The sequence below is a fragment of the Dipodomys merriami genome, unplaced genomic scaffold (genome assembly GCF_024711535.1).
Source record: "Dipodomys merriami isolate MVZ:Mamm:240054 unplaced genomic scaffold, mDipMer1.0.p SCAF_9, whole genome shotgun sequence".
Lineage (NCBI taxonomy): Eukaryota > Metazoa > Chordata > Mammalia > Rodentia > Heteromyidae > Dipodomys > Dipodomys merriami.
In genome coordinates this window covers 15,364,111-15,389,743 of record NW_027206512.1, presented here as the reverse complement: position 1 = coordinate 15,389,743, position 25,633 = coordinate 15,364,111, and the positions used below count along the sequence as shown (strand labels likewise).

The window sequence follows — 25,633 nt, the reverse complement described above, 5'->3', positions numbered from 1 at the left end:
GAAACTGTCCTGGAATTCTGGCATTCATTATGGGGTTTTTGTTGCTGTTGTCATTCATAGAGCTTGATCTCAGGGCTTGGGTATTGTCATTGAGCTTTTGTGTTCAAAGCTAGCCCTCTACCACTTGAGCTACAGCACCATTTAGTTTTTGTGGTGGTTAACTGGAGATAAAAGTCTCAGACTTTCCTGCCAGGCTGGCTTTGAACAGTGATTCTCAGATCTCAGCTTCCTGAGTAGCTAGGATTACAATGTGTGAGCCACTGACGTCCAGCTTCATTATGTTTTTAGGAAAAAGTTTCTACATGAAGAAAAGTGTTCCTTGAAGTTATTTACAGCTTATCCTATGTCACACCTTCTGGCAAGGTATTACAGGAATTAAACGAGTATCTTTTTTATTTCACCACCTTTGCTAATTTGCATTGTGAATCCACTAATTCCCTTGAATCCCTTAGCTCAAGGAAAAGTTTAGTCATGTCTTCATCATCTTCCATAAGAAGTGGTGTGGGATAAGTACTTGCAGGCACAAGTTACAGAGCAGCCTAGGGGATAAGTCAGAAACATGCCTGAACCTGCAAAGACCACCACCAGGGTTGGAGATTTAGGGTGTGCATCAAAGATTGTGTTCTTGTTTTCCCTTGACCAGTGATAGACTGTGACAAGTGTACGTGTAGATTGTGATTAATATATAGCTATTCTTTGGGTTATTTATCTGAATCACTGCTTAGTAAACAAATACTTGTTTTTGTGCTAGTGCTAGTGCTAGGGCTTGAATTCAGGGTCTGAGTTCTGTCACTTAGTTTTTTAAAGCTAGCACTCTGCCACAACTCTTCATCTGGCTTTTTGGTAGTTAATCAGAAATAAGTGTCTCAGGGACTTTCCTGCCCAGGCTATCTTCTAACCACAATCCTCAGATCTCCGTTTCCTGAGTAGCTGGGAGCTACCATGCCCAGCCAAGGAAATTTTCTGTGATCGCAAAGGAGAGGTCTATAAATCTGAATAACAATATGTCACTTTTAATTTTTGGCTTCACCAATCTGAAAATTTCCTTCAAATGCTTCTCACATACACTTAGTTGCTGCTTGCACATCTGCATATTCAGATAGCTGTTACTTAGGGTAAAGACTTAAGACTTAGTGGTTCACTGGAAACAAACTCTACCAATAGAAGTATTTGCATTTTTTTTCCCTTCTGCTTGAGCAGAAGCTACTAGATTGCCATTCTGTGCTTACTGAGCTCTATTTTATAACTGTTATAGTTACTTCAAATCTTTGTTGGTGGCATACACCTGTGTTCATATGGGGCTGGGTGCTGGTGGTTCACATCTGTAATCCTAGCTATACAGGAGGCTGAGATACACAGGATCATGGTTTGAAGCCAGCCTGGGCAGAAAAGTCCATTAGATTTTGTCTCCAAAATAAGTAACAAAAAGCAAGGCCAGAAGTATGACTTAAGTGGTAGAGCACTAGCTGTGAGCAAGCAAGCCTAGTGATCGCCAGTCTCTGAGTTCAAAGACAGGTCCTGCCAAGAGAGCTCCTCTGGTATTGCACTTTCTCTTGGAAAAGTTTCCTCTTTTATATATATATGAATGTACCTTAGTAATGCTGGCCTTTGCTGGTTCTTATTTCTAAATTCCTTTGTCAGAGAGCAGTTGCTCACTACTACACTGTTGGTGGGAATGTAAACTTGTTCAGCCACTCTGGAGAACAGTATGGAGGTTCCTTAAAACACTAAACATAGGCTAGGTGCCAGTGGCTCACGCCTGTCATCCTAGCTACTTAGGAGGCTAAGATCTGAGGAGCATAGTTCAGAGCCAGCATGGCTCAAGCTGTGGCTCAAGTGGTAGAGCACTTCCCTTGAGCTGAATCGCTGAGGGACAGTGCCCAAGCCCGGAGTTCAAGCCCCAAAACTGACAACAACAACAACAAAAAACCTAAATATAGAGTTTCCCTATGACCCAGCAATCTCACTCTTGGGCATTTACCCAAATGACCACAACCAGGCCACACTAAAGCCACCAGCACAACCATGGTAGTTGCAGTATTGTTTACTATAACTAAGATAGAAGATCAACCCAGATGCCCATCAGTGGATGAATGTATCAAGAAACTGTGGTGTAGATACACAATGGAATTCTATGCTTCCATCAGAAAGAATGGCATTGCCCTATTTGTAAAGAAATGGAAAGACCTAGAAAAATTATATTAAGTAAAATAAGCCAGACCCAGAGAAACATAGACTGCATGGTTTCCCTCATTTGTAATAATTAGAATGCGCCTATAAATCTACAAGTAAACCGAGTGGACAGTAAAAGACAAATATTTGCACTTGGACATAATTAAACTGTACTGTAAATATTCACAGTGAGAATAAAGGAGGAGATCACAAGGACTCATAAAATGAGTGTTTAGAGATGACCTCCAAGAAATGGAAATGAGTTTTTTATTGTACTGTTTGTGGTTCTCCCCGCCCTGCTCCCTGCTTTGGCTTATTCCCTTTTGTCCCTGTTTTTGACTTACGTACCTTTTGTCTTGTATATAATGTTTATAGGATTTGGGGAGCGGAAGGGAAAGAGAAATAGTGGGACAAAGGGTGAACTAATTCAGCAGTGATAGTCACTGGACATTATGTTGGGAATAAACTATACAATTTGTGGGGTGAGGGGAAAACTGGGAGAAGATGAGGGAGGGGGTGACACAGTTCAAAAAGAAATGTACTCATTAGCTGACTTATGTAACTGTAACCCTTCTGCATATCACCTTTACTATATATCTGTATGTCTATATTTATATAGATATAGAGATATTTAAAAAGCAGTTGCTCATATTTGTGTAGGTTCACTGCTGGTCCATTTATGTCTGTGAATGCCAGGGACAGGCTATTTTGATAGAATTTTTTTTTTTTTTTTGGGTCCGGTCATGGGGCCTGAACTCTGGGCCTGGGCGCTGTCCCTCAGCTCTTCAGCTCAAGGCTAGCGCTCTACCACTTGAGCCACAGTGCCACTTCTGGCTTTTTTCTTTTTGCTTATGTGGTGCTGAGGAATCGAACCCAGAGCCTCATGCATGCAAGGCAAGCACTCTACCACTGAGTCACCTTCCCAGCCCTTTGGTAGAATTTTGTATTGAAATCTTGTGACAATAAAATTATTGCTGAAAGTCATAAAAGGACACATAATGAAGAGAAAATATATCATGTTCCTAGATTGAAGAACAAGACTACTTCCAAGAAATCTTATCAATTTGCTGGAAAAGTGGCTTAGTGGTAGTAGAGTACTTGCCTAACATGCTTGAAGCCCTGGGTTTAATTCCTCAGTACCACATAAACAGAAGAAGCCAGAAGTGGTGCTGTGGCTCAAATGGTGGAGTACTAGCTTTGAGCAAAAGAAGCTCAGGGACAGTGCCCAGGCCCTGAATTCAAGCCCCAGCACTGGCAAAAAAAAAAAAAAAAAAATTAAAAATCTATCAGTTCAGTTTCCTTAAGAGCCCAAATTACTAAATGACAACATAACTTTAAAATTCTCCTGGAAATATGAACACAAAACTACAAAGAAGCCGGTTTATAACTCTCCCCAAAATGGAGAAAAGAGGAATTTTTCTTTTACATGTGTGCATTTGTACATGCGTGTGCACTCATGAGCACCCGTGCTAGTACTGGGGCTTGAACTCAAGGGCCTCGTGCCTCCTCTAAAGCTCTACCACTTGATTCATGTCCCCATTTCTGCTTTTTTTTTGCCAGTCCTGGGGCTTGAACTCAGGGCCTGGGTACTGTCCCTGAGCTTCTTTCCATTAGTTGAGTCACAGCGCCACTTCCAGCCTTTCCTGTTTATAAGGTACTGAGGAAACGAACCCAGGGCTTCATGTATGCTGTGCAAGCACTCTACCACTAAGCCATATGCCTATCCCACTTTTGGCTTTTTATTTGTTAATTGGAGATGAGAATCTTGGATTTTGTCTGTCTAGGCTAGTTTAGAACTTTGATTCTCACATCTCCACCTCCTTAGAATCTAGGATTATAGGTATGACCTACTGGACCTGCTCACATTACCTTTTGTTGATACTTTGAAATTAAATTGAGCTTTTCTTTATTTGAGTGTTTGATTCCCCAGTAGTTTTACTGTGAAAATCAAATATTGCTGGAAATTACCATTGAAGTGCCCTTAAGAAGTTCATTCTCTTTGGAGACTGTCCATCTTCAGGTAAATCAGATTCAGCCAGTTTTGCCTCTGTTTTTTCCCCTTGAGTATCAGATGAGGTTGTTTAGTGCGTAGGTGATGAAAATGAACATGATGTCACCGTTGGCCTCACGCTGAGTTTTTCACACTGTAAGAGACACTGGGCACTGAATTACCTTCACTGGGTAGAATAGTAGACAGATTGGTGAGACTATTAATTAAAATTCAATGTGTATGTGATTCATGTAAGTATGAATGATACAATACCAGCAATCCAGGGTATTTTAAGAGTTTCTTGGTTTGGGAGGTACTGTTCTCTGTTTAGCCTGTTGCTGTGTCAGGTTACTCCTGATAAGGAAAAGCAATGAATGTTGTTGATGTTGTTTTTGCTTTTGCCAGCTTGGGCACTATCCTTCAGCTCAAGGCTAGCTCTCTACTCCTTGAGCCACAGCACCACTTCCGGGTTTTTCTGTGTATGTGGTCCTAAGGAATTGAACCCAGGCCTTCATGCATGCTAGGCAAGCACTCTACCACTAAGCCACATTCCCAACCCACAATGAATGGTTTTAATTATCAGTAGTTTTCAGAGTCATAGGATTTTCTGATTTCAAGAACAGAAAGCATTCCCAGCTAGAATCATTTAGTGAATGTTGGCAACCAATTAATTTCTCCTAGGAGTAATTGAAGCCTGGAGAGATGTGCTGTGGGATCATCACAGTTGGTTGTGAGTTCCTCCCATGTTTCATTGCTGCTCTCCTCAGTGCTATCAGCTCTATTCTTCATGTCAGGACTTGTACCTCTGCAGGTTTTCCCCCCACTTCTGACTTTGACTCTTTACAATGGTGATCTAACAGTTTTTGGTCGTTTACGTTGCCAGAATTACAGCAGGCATGACCAATATAAATTACAAATATAAATTACTTAGTTTTGGAGTGAATTGCAGTTTTTTAAAAATTTAATTTATCATTATTATTACTGTGCATGCTGGTCCTGGGACTTGAATTCTTGCTGAAAAATAAAGCAAAAAGGGCTGGAAACATGGTTCACCTGGTAAGTTTATATATCTTTTCCTTGTAGTGTCTTGACCCAGAGAGAAAGAACCTTTGGATTTTGTTTCTTTATACCTGGAAATAGTATTTTGTTCAACAGTTTGCTTTGTAACCTCTTTCATTTCTTAGAAAATATGATCTGTCTGTCTGTCTATCTGGGGCTTGAATTTAGGGCCTCATGTTCTCACTTGGCTTTCTCATTCAAGGCTGGTGCTCTGTCACTTGAGTCATACCACCACTTACACACTTTTGCTGGTGAATTAAGAATGTTGAGGATTGTCTGCTCCTGAGGGCTTTGAATCAGGATCTTTAGATTTCAGGGTCTTAAGTAGCTGTGATTATATATGTAAATGAGTGGTATTATTTATCTATTTACTTATCATTATTATGTGTGCCAGTCCTGGGATTTGAACTCAGGGCCTGGGTGCTGTCCCTGTGCTTTTTTGCTCAAGGTTCGTGCCCTGTATCATGAGCCACAGCTCCGCTTCTGGCTTTTTGGTAGTTAATTGATTAAGAGTCTCACAAACTTTCCTGCCTGAGCTGGCTTTGAATGGTGATCCTCCAATCTCAGCCTCCTGAGTAGGTAGAATTACAGAAGTGAGTCACTGGCCTCCAGCTGAGAATATGATTTATTTTTTCCCTTAATTTTCCTTTGCTTTTTATTCTCTGGAGTTAATGAAATAGTAGCTCACTAATACTGCCTTTGTATTATTTTCTGGCTGAAAAAAATTAAGGTCTTCAATACTATGAATCGTGTGCTGAGTGGTTTGATTCCCTTTGAAGACTTAAAATAATTTCTTTAAATAGCTGTACTTTCAAGTATTGTTCTTTGGAGAAAAACTTTTATTACCCATTTTCTTCAAAGGGAACTTAAGTGAATATTACAAAACAATTTTATTTATATTAATTCTATGATTTTCTCATTGATATAACTACTTGACCATAGAGAACATCTATATTTTGACTTCTAAACATTTATGAGGATCTAAACATTCCAAACATTTATGGATCTTAAAAACTTCTCTCTAATATATGTATTTTTTATCGTAAAGATACTGTACAGAGGGGTTACAGTTAACACCAGCAAGGCAATGATTCTATTTCCTATCCAGCATTGTTACCTCCTCCTTTGTTGTTCCCCTACCCTCCCTTTCCTCCTCACCTCCCCAACTCTGCCCTCCCCTTCCACATCTTAAAAACTTTTGCAACGGGGCTGGGAAGGTGGTTCAATGGTAGAGTGCTTGCCTTGCATACATGAGGCACTGGGTTCGATTCCTCAGCACCACATAAGCAGAAAAAGCTGGAAGTGGTGCTGTGGCTCTAGTGCTAGAGTGCTAGCCTTGAGCTAAAGAGCTGAGGGACAGCGCCCAGGCCCAGAGTTCAGGCCCCATGACTGACAAATAAACCAAAAACTTTTGCAGTACTTAATAAGCCTCTTTCTGAAAGCTGCTATTGAGCTTTGAAGAGTGATAGAAATTGCTGTTTACATAGTATCCCCTTCATTGTTTAGAAGAATTTAATCACAGTCCTTGAAAGGCAAACACTCTCCACTTATTCCTCTTTTTGTTATACGTACTGCTCTCCTTCCCTAAGAACCCCTTAGGTACCCTGGAAGATAGATTTATTTGTTGAATACGTGGTTAGTTGCAGCTCTTTTTTTATACTACAGGATTTTGAAATGTCTATAAATAGATTATAACTGAAGTAAATTACAATTATTATGGTGAAGTGTTCACTGGAAAGGATTGTATAATAAATGCTAGCTTCTTTTTCTTGTTCTTTTATTGAAGAGTTAAGGATGGAGCCCAAGGCCTGATACATGCCAGGCCTCAGTCCTAGTACTTTGAAAGGTGTGTTTTAGAGCATGCATATGAATCTCGTAATACATGCTAGGCAATGATATAATTATTGGCATTTTTAGAAGGAACCTAAAGGCATTGTATTTATCTTATTTAGAAAGAAATTTGATAAGTGTGTTAAAAGAAGGGATAAAAATTTCACAATTTATTAATTGTACTATGTGCTTTTATGTTATGTTATATAACACTTGCATTAAAATAGAAGTTACCTAAATTGTTGGTCCCAAGTAATACAAATATTCTAGAGGTTTAGCTATTTTACTAAGCTTTGGCTATATTGCTTTTATGTGTTTACTGAGTACAGAACTTTATTTAGATGATCAGTAATTGTAATCTCCAACTTCTGAAGCTTTCTTCAGAAGTTCAGAGTTGTCTGAAACCTTGAATCCTTTAATCTTTGAGTTCTTTGACAAGTGCCTGGCACTTGGTAAGCTTTAGTCATGTGAATATATTGTTAGGGTTTAGATCTTAACTGGCCCCCATAGCTTTATGTGTTGAAGGCTTGGTTCCTGTCTGATAGACTACCAGGAGGTGGTAGAAGCTTTGTAGTTGGAAGAAATATCATTGGGCACATGCCCTTGAAGAGGGGATTTTGGGACCCTGGCCTTTTCTTCTATCTTTGCTTCCTGGCTGCCAGAGTGCCATCTACACCTTGCCACAGTCCCCAAGTCACTGAGCCAAGTGATCTTGTGTACCCGAACCCCTGAGCTAAAATATGCTTTACTTCCATTAAGTGTAATCATCTCAGGTGTTTTGTCACAGGAGCACAGAACTGATCAACATAAGTGAGTTTGTGGTTGATGTTCTGGGTTCCCTGCTATTATTTGTTACTAGAGCTATAGGGGAGCCTAGTCCACTTTAAATGACTGTCCTAAAGAATATACTAAGTGACAGAGTTTAGCATTTTTCCCATAAACTATCTCTAATGATGTCGATGATTGCCTGTGCAGCCAGGGATGATTCCCTGTATAGCCAGGGAAGAAAAATTGGCCCAGTGAGTATAAGTTTCCTGAAGATAGCTAGCAAGAGGCAGGAGTCTGACCCCAGCCTGGGTTGCTACTTCGAGTCTGTATTCAACAAAAGTCTTTCCAACAGAAGACAAGGACCTGGACATGATTTCAAGGCGCTTCTTGAGTTCTTCTTAGAACCATCCAGCTTCTTAGAAGCTTCTTAGAGGCTGGATGTCAGATACGAGACTCAGATTACATTTATTATTTATAACCTTTTTATAACTTTCGAGTTCTTCATCTCTTAAGAGGATCACTATACTCCAGGAGGGATTTTAGTTGCTGTGAGTTGGGGCACTGGAAGAAGATAACTAGTTAAGAAAGAAGCATGTGTAGGATAGAGGATCAGAACTAGCTTGTTTCAATTATACAATATTTTGAATTGGCAAAAATAAAGGTTTCTATAATGATCTGTTTCCACCACCAAGATGAATTTTGATACTAGGTTTCAGGTCCTGGTTTAGAGAAATACATCATCGTACTTAAATCGGAGGTCTTGAGTAATCTCTTCTGTATTAGAATGGTACTTATACATTAGAGTTTATATTCATATTGATAAATATCTCAAATGTAACTTAAAAATGTTAGTTTTTAAGTGCTATGTTATGTATGTGTATATTACATATATAACATGTATGTGTTTATATATAACTTAAATGTGTTTATATATATGTACATATGGTATGTGTGTTTTGGGTAGTACTGGAGTTTGAACTCAGCTTTGTACTCTGGTTTTGGTTTGCTCATGGCTTGGCTGGTACTCTATTCATTTGAACCACACCTCTAGACTGGCTTAAATTTTTTAAAATTATTGTCTTTAAGTAGTTGTAAAAAGGAGTTGCCATTTAACAAAGCATTTTATGAATCTTATGAATCTATGAATTTTATATCTTGATTGGTTTCACTCCTTTCAACATTTTCACCCATTCTACCTACTCTTTCCCTTCTTCTTTCACCCATTCTACCTACTCTTTCCCTTCTTCTTAATTTTGTAGGTTATACATTGGATTCTTGTCTTCATTTTCCCCCTCCTCTTTATTCTATACTGGCTGTGTGTGTGTGTGTGTGTGTGTGTGTGTGTGTGTGTGTGTGTGTGTGTGTGTGTGTGTGTGTGTGTGTGTGTGTGTGTGTGTGTGTGTGTGTGTGTGTGTGTGTGTGTGTGTTTTAAAGATGGAGCTGTGTGAATTCTGCCCTAGCTGGCTTTGAACTTCAATCCTTCAAATATCGCCCTCCTGAATAACTAGGAGTGTACTTGTGAGCCACTGGGGCCTTGCCAGAAATGTAAACTTTTTGACCAAAGAGGGACTGAGGGTGTAGCTCATTGGTAAAACACGTAGGTTCAATCCACAGCACCAAATAAATAAATTAAACTGGCATCATGTTCTTAATACAATCTATGTTCTTAATACATGGTTTACTGGCAGGCTGATACTGAACTGTTTTGCCTATCAATTTCTGTAGACAGTCAAATACCAAGAATGAATGTCTGAATACCAAGAACAAATTGTGGTGATCAGCTTCTTTTTTCAAACATTAGTTCTGAATTGGTATTATTCTTTTAGCAGATAATTTGAGTTATGTGTGGTGTGCTATGGAAACAAGACCCATCCATGTCAAGGATCTGTGGTCTAGTAGTACATTTGAGGAGTTGACAGACTGTGAATAGCCTAGTAGCAAATAAATGTGAACCTTTGTGGGCTACATAGTCTTGGTCCAAATCCTCAACTCTGCCATTGTGGGCCCAATGTAGCTGCAAATAAATGAGCATGGATGTGTTTCAGTAAAGCATTGTTAACAAATGCAAGACCACATTTGGTGTGTGGGTTGTTTGCCAACTCCTGGTCTGGTTCATTTGTTTTTTTTGGTCTGTTTCTGCCCTATTCATAACCACGGCAGCAATTTTCATTAAGCATTCCGTTAATTAATTTGTTACAGTTATTTAAGATGAGATTATATAAGAATTGGATCTGTTGTGTAAGTCGCAAAGCCAAGCTCTCATCCATTATTTTTCTTTCTCTTGTCCAGGACATTTTATTTCCTTACATCAAAGAAAATGTGAAAGAATATCTACAAACACACTGGGAAGAGGAGGAGTGCCAGCAGGATGTCAGTCTGTTAAGGAAACAGGTTGGGACTTTTTTCTTTCACATCCCCTAGAATCATTAGCATAGAGGATGCCTACAGACGTGGAACATGCACTGAGCATGTTGTAATCAGATTCCCAGGGGCTAGAAGTTGAAGTGACTTGCCTGCTTTGGAATTCAGGGTACATAATTAAACAACCAAGTTATAACAGTTCCTTGTTTATAGAGTTGCCTCACCCAGGAGCTGTTTAAATTGCATAAAAGCGTCTTGTAAAACTAAACCTTTTCTGCCTGGAATACAGAGGTTATATGCAGTCTCATTAAGTGTTTTATTAATGTCACTGACAGCTCCTTGTCATTTTCCACTCTCTTGGCTTATGACATGAGCCTTCACAGTCCTCTTTTACAGTGCTCCTGGGTCCTTAGACCCCCAAACCACTCCAGAATTTTCACCTAGCTCTCTCCTGGCCCAGCCTTCAGAACCAACTTTGTCTCCTTTGTGTCATTCTGCCTCAACACCTCCTCCCAAATTCCTCAGTCCATCCTCCACGTTCTGTGTTTGATGGAACTCCTGTTGATTTTCTTATTCAATTTGCTTCAATGGCAAAGTCATGTAGCACTAATGCTGTCAGTTTTCCTACATTGGATATCATTGAATGCCCTTTGTATATATTTTATTTAGTTAGGATTAGAGAAATAATATACCCTTTGAGGTTCTTGAATTTTCTAGATAACTTAAAATTGATCTGAAGTACTTCCCTTCCTTAACACATTTTCTCACCCTGTTGAAGTATACACATATAGCGTCCTATTATATATTCCTTTAAAATAATTTTTCAGCAAGCAGTCCTGGGGTTTGAACTCAGTTGTTCAGGTTTGCTAGGAGTAAGTAGGCATTTTTGTTGGAACCATGCCTCTGACCCTTTTATGGACTGGTTGTTTTTAGATAGGGGTTTGGTTTTTGCCCAAGCTTGTCTGTATTGCACATTTTCTCTTTTATGTTTCCTGCTGTAGCTGAGATGACAGGCATGTACCACTAGGCACTATGAACTTATCTTCTGTTTAGATGGAACCTTGAACTTTTTTGCCCTGGTTGGCCTTCATCCTCCCAATCTCAGCCTCCTAGGGAGCTGAGATGGCAGGGAAGTTCCACTGTGTCTAGTTGTTGGTTGAGAAGGAATCACTTGAACTGTTTTGCCAGGCTTATCTCAAATCATGATCCTCTGATCTCAGCTACAGGAGACTCATGCCTGTAATTACATTGTTAGGGTTCTTGCAAAAAATGGAGAGGCTGAATATAAACTAGTTCTGTTACTGCATTAGCTTTTTCCATTGAATTTTAGCCATAAACCAATTCTATGTTTCCCATTTTTTCAGTTAAAGAGAAAATTATTAGTTTCTTAAAATCCTGGTTTATTGATCTTTGTGAGTGAATTAACCATATCTTGTTACATGCTTTTTCACATAAAATATGCTTCTTGATTTTAATTTCAGCTTAGGTATGTAAAGGTACCAATTATAAAATTCCTTTTTTTTTTTTTTCGTTGGCAGTACTGGAGTTCGAACTCTGGCCCTCGTGCTTGCTAGACAAGTGCTCTTGCTGCTGAATTTTGCTCATTAATTTGAATTAGTATCTCACTTCCTGTTTAGATGTGCATCTGGATGTGATCCACCTATGTTAAGCTTCCCAATAGCTAAGTTAATAGGTACACACAACTGTGTCCAGCTCTTCATTGAGAAGGAACTTTTTTATGCTTGGTCTGGTCTTGAGCCACTATCCTAACCCATCTCAGCCTCCCAAGATGCTAGAATTAGAGGTATAAGCATTTCTTTTCGGTGTCATTCTTTTTGGAACCTTTGGTAACAGTTCTAGGGTAGGTCTAATATAATTGGAGAAAACTGATCTGCCTGGTTTGGGTGATCTCATTTTTAACGTCCTTTTAAAAAAATTGACAAGAAATAAACTTTGTTTTGTTTATGACTTAAAGGCTGAAGAAGACACCCATCTGGAAGGGGCAGTTCCAATCCCTGCAGCATCTGGGAATGGGGTGGATGATCTACAACAGATAATCCAGGCTGTGGTAGATAATGTATTCTGGCAGATGTCTCTGGACCGAAAGACCACCGCTCTCAAACAGCTGCAGGGCCACATGTGGAGGGCAGCATTCACAGCAGGACACATAAAAGCAGAGTAAGTGCATAGGTGACAGTTCAGCAGCTCCCAAATTCAAAGATGCTTCTCCTTCATCCTCCCTCTCCCTTATAAGTCACAGGATTAATATAAGAGATAGGATCATTGTTTTTATTCTAACAAAAACAAAACCACAGCAAATAGGACTGGGGGTATAGCTTGAATATAAAAGTGCCTTTCTAGCTGAATTCAAATCACAGAATTGCCACCAAAAAATTAAAATTGGATTGGTTCTACATCTTAAATTCTTCATACTTTTGTTATATACTTATGATATTAATTTCTCCCTAAATATGGGAGATACAGTAGAATTGATAAAAGCGACTAAATGAGGTTCAGGAATTGAAAACCATAAACTATTTGCTGATTGAAAATCATTTGTTCCCTAAGGCTCTGTGTGTGTGTGTGTGTGTGTGTGTGTGTGTGTGTGTGTGTGTGTGTGTGTGTGTGTGTGTGTGTGTGTGTGTGTGTGTGTGTGTGTGTGTGTGTGTGTGTGTGTGTGTGTGTGTGTCAGCGCACACGCGCTGTAGAACTAAGCTAAGGGCTTGGGCTCTGCTTCTGAGTTTTGTTTTTCCCAATGCTAGCATGGTATCACTTGAGTCACAACTCTATCTCTTGCTTTTTTGGTGTTTGATTGGTGTTTAATTGCCCTGGCTAGCTTTAAATGGAGATTCTCAGATTTCAGCTTCCTAAATAGCTAGTACTACTGGCGTAAGCCACCAATACCCAGCTCTAAGTTGTTTTCTTTGCAGTAAAACTGCAGGTTTTTGTAGTCCTTAAGTAAATGCATTTGTTTTCTAGCTAATCAGTGATTTCATTTCTAGCTTTGCGCTCTTAGACTTAAAAAAAAAAAATATTTGGCCCATACTTTGCCAACAGCATTTCCATGTTTTCTTAAACTACAGTGGACACAAATAAGCATTTTCTTATGAGTGATGTCAAAGATTGTATAGTAATACTTTATTACTATCATTTGGTCTTTTGAGTTCCTTGAAATTGAAAAAAATCTCCTTATTTTATCCCTTTTCTGCTAATTCCTTTTTATTCTCAAAAAGTGTTTGTTCACTCAGATTGTTGCTTCTGATTGCTGGGATCCAGGTGCTCCAGTGACATTCTTTAGGCTGTAGGAGTCTGCAGTTTTGTGGAGTACTTCTCATGTCACCACTGGGGCCCAGATAGATGGCTCCTATGCTTTTGCTTTTTTGACAAAGGAAAAATCCTCGTTTCCATTTCCTGGAGTTCATTTTGATCAATATTATTTTACAGGATCAGAAGCACATACATTGTATTGTGCCATTGTGTTCCAGCCCTAGGAATATGGCTAGATGCTTTTTAACTCTTCTGCCTTCCCTCCAGGCTTTTTGCAGATGTGGTTCCAGCAGTCAGGAAGTGGAGAGAGGCTGGGATGAAGGTATACATCTATTCTTCAGGAAGTGTAGAGGCTCAGAAATTGTTATTTGGACATTCTACAGAAGGGGATGTTCTTGAGGTAAGTTACTTGGCTTGCTTACTAGGTTTTTCTTTTGTTTTGTTTTTTGGGGTTTTATTTTATTTTTATTTTATTTTTTGTCGGTCATGGGGGCTGAACTCTGGGCCCAGGCGCTGTCCCTCAGCTCCTTAGCTCAAGGCTAGCGCCCTACCATTTGAGCCATAGCTCCACTTCAGCTTTTTTCTGCTTATGAGGTGCTGAGATATTGAACCCAGGGCCTCATGCATGAGAGGCAAGCACTCTACCACTGAGCCAACTTCCTAGAGCCCCTTTATTTTATTTTTAGTTTTTGTTAGTCATGGGAACTGGTTGCTGTCCCTGAGCTCTTCAGCTCAAAGCCAGCACTCTACTATTTGAGCCACAGTGACACATCTCATTTTCTGGTGGTTAAGTGAAGATAAGAGTCTCACAGACTTTTCTACCCCAGCTGGCTTTGAACTGCGATCCTTAGATCTTAGCCTCCTGAGTAGCTAGGATTACAGGTGTGAGCCACCAGTGCCTGGCTTGGCTTACTCGTTTTTGTTTGTTTGTTTGGTTTGTTTTGTTTTTTGTCGGTCACAGGGCCTGAACTCTGGGCCTGGGTGCTGTCCCTCAGCTCTTCAGCTCAAGGCTAATGATCTATCACTTGAGCCACAGTGCCACTTCTGGCTTTTTCTGTTTATATGGTGCTGAGGAATTGAACCCAAGGCTTCATGCATGCAAGGCAAGCACTCTACCACTGAGCCACCTTCCCAGCCCCGGCTTACTCATTTTGACACTATCAAATCATGAGGCTCAATGATAAATCAATGTACTACAGTTATAAGCTAAATCAGCATTCAGATACTTGAGTGCGTGCTCGCACGTGCGTGTGCGTGTGCGTGTGTATGTGTGTTAAATTGGTTATTAAAAAAAAATGGAGCCAGCACACCTGTAATGCTAGCTACTCTGGAGACTGAGAACTGAAGATCATGGTTCAAATCCAACTGAAGCAGTAAAATCTAAGAAACTGTGAGCTCTAGTAAACCAGCAGAAAGCTAGAAGTAGAGGTATAGCTCTAGCTTTGGGTTAAACAAAGAAAAAAAAGTGAGAATGTAAATAAAGCATTAAGTTCAAGCTCCAGTACCAGCATATATACACATACACAAAGTAGAAAAACTGAGGAATACCTTATATGGAATATGTTTTGTGTGGTACCGATTTTTGAATTGTGCATAAGAATCACCGAGGGAATTGGTTTAAAATGTAGATTACAAGCCAGCAGTGGTGGCCTGTACCTCAGCACTCGGAGGCTAAGTTCAAGACTAGCCTGGGCTATATAGGAGTTTGAGGCAAGCCTGGACACATAGTGAGGCTGTTAGATTTCTGGGCCTTGTTTCTTAAACGATCTGAATTGGCATGTCTAGAGCAAGGTCAGAAGTCTATATTTAAGCATTCACTTGGAGTGATTCTGATGAAGGAAAGCAGTTATCATGTATAAAAACACATATACATGTTTCTACGTGCTAGTGCTGAGCCAGCATGTAAACAACTCCCTTGTCAATACTAGACAGTCAATAAGCCAAATGAAACTCAGACTGCTTCTTCATTTAAAATCAGTAAAGTGAAAACTTTTCATTGTATTGTATTTACAGCTTCTATAGAAGCTAATGAAATTTACACTGTGTCTTGAAAAAAGTTGTAAAATAAAAATTAGTTAAGATGCAAAAAAGAATTGGTTTTAAGAAATGCATAAAGATATTTTTTTTTCTTTTCTTTCTTTTTTTTTTTTTTGGTGGTGGTAGGGTGTTGATGATTAAACCCAGACTGTACTTGCTGGGCAAATGTTCTACTACTGAGCTTCATTCCCAGGCCTGTAAAGATATCTTGAACATAGCAGAGCACTTAGTAGATTTATTTTTATCTGATACTGTGGAAAGATATGTATTTTATTTGGAAGAAACAGCATCATTATGTAAGAAAACTGGGCCCCTCATTAAACATATTGAGATGTGACACTAACTCAGCCAACTGACTTTAAGTTGGAGTGGGGGTGCGAGACCTTGAACCCAAGGCCTTATCACATATTAGTAAAGTGGTGTACCACTGAACTATATCCTCATCCCTAAAGTAAGTACTTTTGAGCCCTTAGTATATGCAGAGAACACTTGGACTATGGAGGTTGTCACATGTGAATTTTCTACTTTTTGTCATCTATATTAAATATTAAGCCAATAATTCATCCCTTGAAGTGAAGACAGTTGTTTGAATACAGGGGAACACTTCTTTTCTGTTCTAAGATGAAACTATATAGGATGTGATAATTGCCTACTGAGTTTAATATAAAAAATTTATTCTTCATTAAAACAAACTGAGAAAGGAAATAAGTAAAGTCAGTCTTAGCTTTTTAAAAGTTAAAAGAACCAATGTGGTATTGATGGCATACACCTGTAATCCTGGCTACTCAGAAGGCTGAGATCTTAGGATCAAGGTTAGAAGCCAGCCTAGGCAAGAAAGTCCATGAGACTCTTATCTCCAATAAATATCTTATTTCCAATTAATCTCCAAAATAGCTGGAAGTGGTAGAGTGCTAGCTAGCCTTGACCACAAAAGCTCAGGGACATAGCCTAAGTGCTGGGTTCAAACCAGCTTAGTAACATAAAATCTTTACATTTACTTTTCTAAGCTCCATAAAGTTCTCTGGATGGGTTTTCAGTGAAAATTAACAGAAAGAGTGAAGTCACTGTGAGGGTCATGTGTTGCAGAGAAAAGAGATGCTTGCTAAAACAATTTGATGGCTTGCAAGTGTATATGTAATGTTAGTCTCCTTTTCTTTGTTCAGCTTGTTGATGGTCACTTTGATACCAAGATTGGACACAAGGTGGAGAGTGAAAGTTACCGAAAGATTGCAAACAGCATTGGGTGCTCCACCAACAACATCTTGTTTCTGACAGATGTTACTTTAGGTGAGTAGCAAGACTATTGTAGTTTTATTTTTCTTTGAGATGAGGGTCTTAACTGTATTGGCCTTGAACTCTTAGGCTCAAGCAATCTCCCTACCTCAGCCTCTTGAGTAGCTGACACTACAGGCAGAAGCCATCACTCCCAGCTATTCCCAGGGAGTAGTTGATGTCACTTGTGGGGCTTGATCTCCGGGCCTGGGTGCTGTCCTTGAGCCTCTTGAGCCAGAGTGCTTCTTCCAGTTTTTGAGTGGTTAATTGGAGATAAGCATCTCACGGGAACATTTCTGCCTGGGCTGTCTTTGAACCACAGTCCTCAAATCTCAGCCTCCTGAGTAGCTAGGATTACAGGTTTGAACCACTGGCACTCGGCTACAACACATTTTTTTTTTAAAAAGCAAGTTTATGTGGGAATCCTTGACAAATAAAATAGTTGCATAAAACAAAAAAATGAGGGGGGTAGAGGGAGGCTGGGAAGGGATGTGAAGGGTAAACAAAGGAGGAGGCTGCAATGCTTGATAAGAAATGTACTCATTATCTTGCCCATGTAATTGTAACCCCTCTGTACAGAATGTTCACAAAAAATAAAAATAAAAATTAAAAAACAAAAAACAAAAAAATGAAACCTAGTGCTGGTGGCTCACACCTGTAATCCTAGCTCCACAGGGATCTGAGGATTAGAGCTTTGAAGCTAGCCTGGGCAGGAAAGTCTGTGAGACTGTTCTCTCTAATTAAGTAGCAAAAAAACTGGAAATGGAGATGGCTCAAGGGGTGGAGCACCAGTCCTGAGTGAAAAAACTAAGGAACAGTACCCAGACCCCAAATTCAAGTTCTAGTATTGGCACAAAAAACAAACTAGTTGGCCCACCTCCCTTCTCCCTTCTAATTCTTAAGGAAAGTGTGTGAGGAGATGATACTGGAAAGACTGCATATTTTCACTCCTCAGTCATGTTTCTGTGCATGTACCTGTATATATATATGTACTATACCCATATATACACTAAAGTCACAGGAATAGGAAGCAGGATGACTTCGCAGTATCATTGTAAGAAAGAACATGCAGACAGGACATGAAGGCAGGGTGTTGTTCAGTTAAGAAGGTGAAGTCACTATGAACCAGTACCAAAGTATTTAATAGTATGAAGTCAGTTATAGCTTCTGGAAAAGAAAGACAGGGGAGGAGCACAGAGTGAAGTCTAAAATAGTTGAAGCAGTTGTGCCTGTCATTCAGCCTATGGTTAGTAGGAGGTCCCCACTCCCTACTTTGATCTGTCTACCTCAGGCTTTATGGTATATTTAAAAATATGACACTTTTTTTTTGGGGGGGGGTCCGGTCGTGGGGCCTGAACTCTGGGCTTGGGCGCTGTCCCTCAGCTCTTCAGCTCAAGGGTAGCGCTCTACCACTTGAGCCACAGTGCCACTTCCGGCTTTTTTTTTTTGCTTATGTGGTGCTGAGGAATCGAACCCAGGGCTTCAGGCATGCAAGGCAAGCGCTCTACCACTGAGCCACCTTCCCAGCCCCCAAAATATGACACTTTTTATCCAGTGTGGCCCTCTTACATCCAGTATGTTAGCGTTATATATTTTTTTTTTTTGGTTGGTCGTGGGGCTTGAACTCTGGGCCTGGGCACTGTGCCTCAGCTTTTCAGCTCAAGGCTAGCACCTTACCATGTGAGCCATAGCACTACTTTGGGTTCTCTGGTGGTTTACTGGAGATAAAAGTCTCATGGACTTTTCTGCCCCGGCTGGCTTTGAACCACAATGCTCAGATCCCAGCCTCCTGTGTAGCTAGGATGATAGGCGTGAGCGACAGGTGCCCGGCTAGCATTGTACATTTTTTCTTTGGTGCTTGGGATTAAATCCAGAGCCTTACATATATTAGGCAAGCGTTCTACCAGGGAACAACAAACATTCTGTGCCCTAGTGTCATATTTACTTTAAGGGTTGAATGCATGAAATCGTGTGTGCCTACTTTTTTAGAAATAGAAATGATTTCAGAAGTAGTTTTGACCAGATACTCCAGTATTTGGGTAAGGATGTGAGTCCTCTAACGAACTATAAAATGAGAAGTGATTGAAGAAACAAGCACAGGGGAAGAAGTAGGGAAGACAGGGCAGGCTCTGGTTTTTACCTCTCCCTCACATTTCTTCCATTTCTACCTGGATCATCCATTTCTCTGGAACTGAGATCACACATTCCATTTACCCCCAGAACAGGGCTTTGTGAACTGCTGTTCTCAACAAACTGACAAGAGACGTGTTGGGGGTGCTTGGGTCTCTTGGAGGCTGCTTCAGTGGTCCGTGGACAAGACTGCTGTTTCTAGCCTTTCCTGTCTGTTGTCCCTATGCCAAAGGATGATCCTGGCCGCTGTTGTAAGTGCTTCCCTGAGGAAGGGTATGGACTGTATTCCTTTTCAGTTTGTGGTCTCTTGTGATTTACGAGGTGTGGAGGTACACAGACAGATACTAGTTTGCTAAACTGCTGCTGCTGTTTTTAATCGTAATTAACATAGGTCATTTAATGCCTTCATAAGTTTAATAGGTTTTTCCAAGGAAATACTAGTAGAACAAGCTTATTTTCTACTAGTCACTGACAGACATTCAGTAATCCTTAATATCTGGTGGAGTCCTTGGTAAATTGACTGGGATTTATAATCTTGGTAGACAGTACCAATGTACAGCAATTTATTACTTTGAGATTTCAGAATTCAGCAGTTTATGAGTTTCAGCTCCTTTCCCACATGTCCTAGCTTGGGTCAGCTTCAACTTGCAAGGCTTTCTGTAAAGTATCTTTGGGGTTTTATTCTACTTCATTTACCTGATTGCATGGGTGGGGAGGCAGGTGCACAAGCAAGCCAAGATTTATTGTAAAACTATATAGGTAGCTAGGCCACATAAAATGCACCATCAGTGAGGATTAGCCTTAGGAACAAACATTTCACCTGAACTGTAAAGGGATTATCAAAATTTGCTATCAGATTTCTTTTCCTTTTCTTCTTTTTTACCTTTTCCTTTATTGATTTATTTTGGTGGTATGGGTGTGTGAATTCAGGGCTTCAATTTTACTAAGCAGTACTACCATTTGAGCTTCCAGCATTTTTTGCTTTAATTAGTTTTCAAATCGGATCTCACTTTTTGCTCAGGACTGGCCTTGGACTACGATTTTCCTCCGTCTGCCACACACATAGCTGGGGTTACAGGCGTGTGTCACCATGATAGCCAGGGCTTACCTATCATTTCTGTATATAAGATGCATTGATTTGAAGTTTCAATATACCTTTGGGTGACTCTTTGAGGTCTTAGAAAGTAGATGGGGAGATTGCCTGTCAGTGTAAGCTTAGGGTATGTCAGCCATATTTATTGAAGAATGATAATTTTTTTTTTTTTTGGTCGGTCGTGGGGCTTAAACTCTGGGCCTGGGCGCTGTCCCTTAGCTCTTCAGCTCAAGGCGAGTGCTCTACCACTTGAGCTACAGCGCCACTTCTGGCTTTCTGGTGGTTTATTTGAGATAGGAGTCTCACGGTCTCTCCTGCCCGGGCTGGCTTTGAACCACGATCCTCAGATCTCAGCCTCCTGAGTAGCTAGGATTACAGGCGTGAGCCACCAGCGCCCGGCTTTTATGATCTGTTTTGTGGCTAAAACTCCAAACCCACCAGTCAATTCTTGGATCGAAGGCATGATTTAGCTTTTAATTCCCAGACTTGCTCTATCTCTGAATTTTTGTTATATTATTATTAATAATAATAGGTACGGGGTAACAGTGTTCAAAAATAAATGTACTCAGTATCTTAGGTAACTGTACATCAGCCTTTACAACAAAATAAAATTTTTTTAAAAAGTGAGTTAAACAGGAAAAGATAAAATCCTTTCCTAAGACTGCTTAAGTTTCTTCATATTCTCATCTCTGTGTGTGTATGTGTGTATGCATATGTGCATATTTGCATATGCACATGCTAGTACTGGTGTTTGAACTCAGGCCTGGGTGCTATTCCTGAGCTTTTTTGCTCAAGGCTAGACTTGAGCTACAGCTCAACTTCCAGCCTTTTTTGGGTAGTTTATTGGAGATAAGAGCCTCACAGATTTTCCTACTAGGACATTCTTCAAACTGTGATCCTCAGTCCCTGGCCCCCTGAGTAGCTAGGGGTTATAGATGTGAGTCACCAGCATCTGGCTCATATTCTCATGTTTAGCTACTGTATATGTGTGTTTGTGTGATTGTGAACTCAGAATTTTTTACTTAAGCATTTATATGTTATAGTTCCAGAATTTTTTTTAACTTTAGGAGATAGAAATAATCCCCAAGTTGTCCTGAGATAAAAGGTTGACTTTTCTAAGACCTCCATAATAGGGTACCTATTGGTTCCTGCCAGCCCCATACCTCATTAGACAGAAAGATTAGAACTTGGATTACCTGAAGCTGGCATAGGACAGGTAGCTGGCTGCTTACCTTGTCATCTTTGCCTTTTCTGTCATCTTTGGTCCTGTGTTTGTAGACTTCCACAGAGTTCTACAGAACAGAAGACTTAAGTTGTAACTTAAGGGATACCCAAGTATGAAAGAAAGAACTAAAAAGCTTTTCCTTCTTGGAAAAAGGAGAGGGATATAGATGCAGAGTTTTAAGTTAATAAACATGACTTCATTGTCTCAATTTTTTGTTCTAGTAGAGCAAATAGATGCTTAATGGCCAAACTTGCCCTGTTGTTGTCCAGGTTAGAAAACTAACGTGGCCCAACAAGGCTGAGATCCTGGGGTTCTAGTCTAGCAACAAACAGTTTTGCTTCAGATGGTCAGGTGGGATGTTGGAGTAAGCTCACCCTTTAGCACTTGCCTTGTCCGTGTCTCTGGGAACACAACTGTCCTTTTCCAACAAGAGAATAAAATAGACACTTGGAAGATGGATGAAGCGGCTTGTCCCATTGACTCACCTCTAATTACCAAAAAAAAAAAAAAAATTAAAAATTGGAAATGGAGCTGTGGCTCAAAGTGGTAGAGCAACTAGCGTTGAGCACAAACTTTTAGGAACAGTGCCCGGTCCCTGAGTTCAAGCCCTAGGACTGGCACAAAATAACACCTTCTCCCTCAGCACTGCTACCCTTTGGTCAATCCGTTTGTATTTTTGGAGGGGACGAGGGGTAATGGGATTTGAACTCAGGGCTTGGTGCTTGTTAGGCAGGCACTCTTGCCATGCCACCAGCCCTTGGTAACTTCAGACACCGCAGCTCTATTCCAAAGGTTTAGAAATTCTTGAGACTTGGACACCAAAGCTGCACTCCACAGAATATGTGTTCTAGATTTTTCAGTTATACTGTGTCTCTCTTATCACAAACCTGTGTCTGTCATTCCACACTCTACCTGCTCAATCCTTCCACCATTTACATTTGTATTTTCTATTTTACTTAGTTATTTTATTTTGTGCAAGTCCTAAGGCTTGAACTCAGGGACTGGGCACTGTCCTTGGGTGTTTTTTTTTTTTTTTTTTTGTCGGTCGTGGGGCTTGAACTCTGGGCCTGGGCGCTGTCCTTCAGCTCTTCAGCTCAAGGCGAGCGCTCTACCACTTGAGCTACAGCGCCACTTCCGGTTTTCTGGTGGTTTATTTGAGATAGGAGTCTCACGGTCTTTCTTGCCCGGGCTGGCTTTGAACCACGATCCTCAGATCTCAGCCTCCTGAGTAGCTAGGATTACAGGCGTGAGCCACCAGCGCCCGGCTTCCTTGGGTGTTTTTGCTCAAGGCTAGTGCTCTACCACTTTGAGCCACAGCACCATTTCCAGCTTTTTATTATTTTTTTTTGGGGGGGGTAGTTAATTAGAGATGAATCTCTCAGAATTTCCTGTTTGGGCTGGCTTTGAACTGAGATTCTCAAGAGATCAGCCTCCTGAGTATCTAGGACTCCAGACTTGAACCACAGATGCCTGGGTCTATATATTTTATTTCTGCCTGGAGTTGTTCCTCTGTCGACCAGACAGATCCAAATGCACCCTCTGGTAAGAATCATGTGGTCCCCTATCCAGTAGATAGATTTTGCTTGCCAGAGATATATTTCCAACAAGCTTGGATTCCCACACTGCAGGTCCATGGCCCACACTTTGTTTGGAGTCGTACTTTCGGGTTGTGGTGAGAGTTGCCAAGTTCTTTCTATATATAAAGGACTTTTTGCAGTGTACATTGTCTCTTGTCAACGCTGTTCGACCCTGTCCTTGAGGTATTATGCAGTTATAGGCAATATAGAAATAATTGGGTGTGCCCATGTTCCCTAACTTTATTTACAAATGCTATAACTTTCCAACCTTTGTTCTACAGCATGTGTCCTGTCATCAGACTGACAAAGTTTGAGCCCTGCCACTTGATAGCTCTATAGAACAGAGATAATATCTGTAGAACGGAGATAATGGCAGTAGCTACTTCAGGGTTGCTGCAGAGATTTGGATGAGAATGGGAGCTTTGCAAAGGCAGAAGCTTTGTTTAATTTACCTCTCTCTTGTCCTATATAGTACCTGGCACATAGTCAATGCTAATTTAATGGAAATCATTAGGCCTTGTTTTTTAAACAATAATAAAAACAAAGAAAGGAATGTAATCCAAGAGCATTAAAGGTACCTTATGCAATAGTCTTCCTACTTTAATTTAGTCCTGTCTCTACCCTCCACACCCCCATCATTTATCTTAAGGCATTCATAGCTTAATGAGGGTAAAAACAAGTAATAATGTGCCCATTTCCATTGTTGGGACAGAGGTAAATACTGGGTGTTAGAGGAGTATGCAGGGTACTCTTAATACAAGATGATAGTGGGTCTGGGAGATATAATGTTTTGAGCTGAATTTTCCAGGCAAAAAGATGTGCAATCTAAGCAGGGGGCATGACATGTTGGGGCTTGGAAGTGAGAACAGATGCTTTTACTGCATTAGATCATAGGATTCCTTTGTCCCATACATCTTTAAATGATGAGATTACCCACAACCTGTGTTTTCGGAAACAGCTCAGTCCTTGGTAGGAGTGGAGGAAGGACATGAAGCAGGATATATATCTCTGTCCTGCATTTATACATAGTGTACGTAATATAGCTCAGAAGCATAGCATATGCTGCCATTGTATTCTGTCAGGTATAGTTACATCTTTTGTTCTCTCTGGTATGAAATTAAAACAAAAAATAATGTAGTTAACCCCAGTGTGCCCATATTCTAGCAAAAATCAGGACCAAGGCAGGCACCAGTGGCTCATACCTGTAATTGTAGCTACTCAGGAGGTTAAGAACTGAAGATTAAAATTCAAAGCCAGTTCAAGCCCCATGACCGACAAAAAAAAAAAAAAAAAAATCTCTAAAATTCAAAGCCAGCCCAGGCAGGGGGAAAGTCTGTGAGACTCTTACCTCCAGTTAACTACTAGGAAACAGGAAGTATAGCTGCGGCTCCCAAGTGGGAGAGCACTAGCCTGGAGCACAGAGGCTTAAGGACAGCACAGAGGCCCTGAGTTCAAGCCCCAGTACTAGTAGTACTCCCCCTCCTCACCCCTCCCCCCCAAAAAAAACCAGGACCAAATGACTTCTTCTGTTCTTACTGCCCTATTACTTTGATGCAAACCCCAGACATAGTCTGTTGTTTCTGATGCATTCTTTGGTTTTCACAGAGGCCAGTGCTGCCGAGGAGGCCGATGTACATGTAGCTGTGGTGGTGAGACCTGGCAACCCGGGATTAACGGATGATGAGAAAATGTACTATAGCCTCATCACTTCCTTCAGTGACCTGTACCTGCCCTCTTCCACATAGAGGCAGGTTCTCCAAGAAGTCAAAAGTGTTCACATGACTGTCCCCTCAATGTCTAGTTTTATTCTAATGTAAAAGTAATTTATATATGCACACACCTGAACAAGTGTACATATGGGTGTGTGCCAGTTTCCACGGGCACATAAGTGAAAAAGAGAAGTCTTCAGTTCAGTGAAAACAAAGTTTAATTACATGTAGAAATTGTTTGAGCCCATAACCCTTCAGTCTTACAGAAGCCGAAAGGTGGCTGATAGAAGAAATTGCTAAAAGGGTGTGATGTGATCACGTTGTGGTTTGCGGACTGATTCTGCAGCCTTGTTCCTGTGAAAACTGGAAGGGCTTTAGAAAAGTTCCTAGTAGTAATTCACCGCCCTGTCTCGTGTTTAAAGGTGATAGCAACTGCATTTCATGTTTGCCTGCTTGTATACAAAGAAAGGGATTTGTTTCTGCTCTGAAAGAGCACAGTTGGGAACCAAAAGTCAGTTGAGCCTTGATCTGTCAAGTGTCTATTCCTTCAGAGGAAACTTGCTGATCATGTGGCCCTACTCTCAGGCACCAGCATTTGTACTGGAAAAGGGGCATTGCGGCAGCAGTCCAAGTAAAATGTGTAACCAAGTAGTTCTAATCCTGTCCAGTTACCATCACAGATTTGATAGCTGCCTTTCTCACTAGGTCTTAGCAGTTTGAGAATATATGTTAATTACTATTTTTGGAATAAAGGTTTATTGGAGTCCATCTGAAAGACCAAAAAGAGCCCTAATATGTAATATTTTTCTCTGAAATGGATGTGAAAAATGTAAATTTTATAACAACATTATTTATCCCAGTTGGATTCTAATAGGTTGTGTGTCATTTTCATGTTGTGATTAATAAAAAGTGTTTTCTTCTTTCAGTTTTATATAGTTGTGTGTATATGTGTGTGTGTATGCGCGCTGGTATCAGAGCTTGAGCTTGGCATCTTTATCTCTAGTGGCTTTTTTGCTCACGGTAGAGCTCAACCACTTGAACCACATGTCCAGTCTTGCTTTTTTTGGTTAATTGGAGGTAGAAAGTGTCACAGACGTCTCTGTCTGAGCCGGCTTCAAATTTCGACAATCAGATCTCAGCCTT

At 40.4% G+C, this 25,633-nt stretch overlaps 1 protein-coding gene across 1 annotated transcript in view; it reads left to right on the top strand.

The window, feature by feature from the left end:
• Positions 1–25,421, top strand: part of Enoph1 (enolase-phosphatase 1) — a 29,089-nt gene extending 3,668 nt beyond the window's left edge. Inside the window, exons 2-6 of the mRNA XM_070012639.1 lie at positions 10,109–10,210; positions 12,156–12,358; positions 13,715–13,847; positions 16,648–16,771; positions 24,387–25,421. Of these exons, the coding sequence (XP_069868740.1) occupies positions 10,109–10,210; positions 12,156–12,358; positions 13,715–13,847; positions 16,648–16,771; positions 24,387–24,526 (702 nt within the window). The 3' untranslated portion in view covers positions 24,527–25,421. The remainder of the gene's footprint in view (positions 1–10,108; positions 10,211–12,155; positions 12,359–13,714; positions 13,848–16,647; positions 16,772–24,386) is intronic.
• Positions 25,422–25,633: the final 212 nt, after the last annotated feature.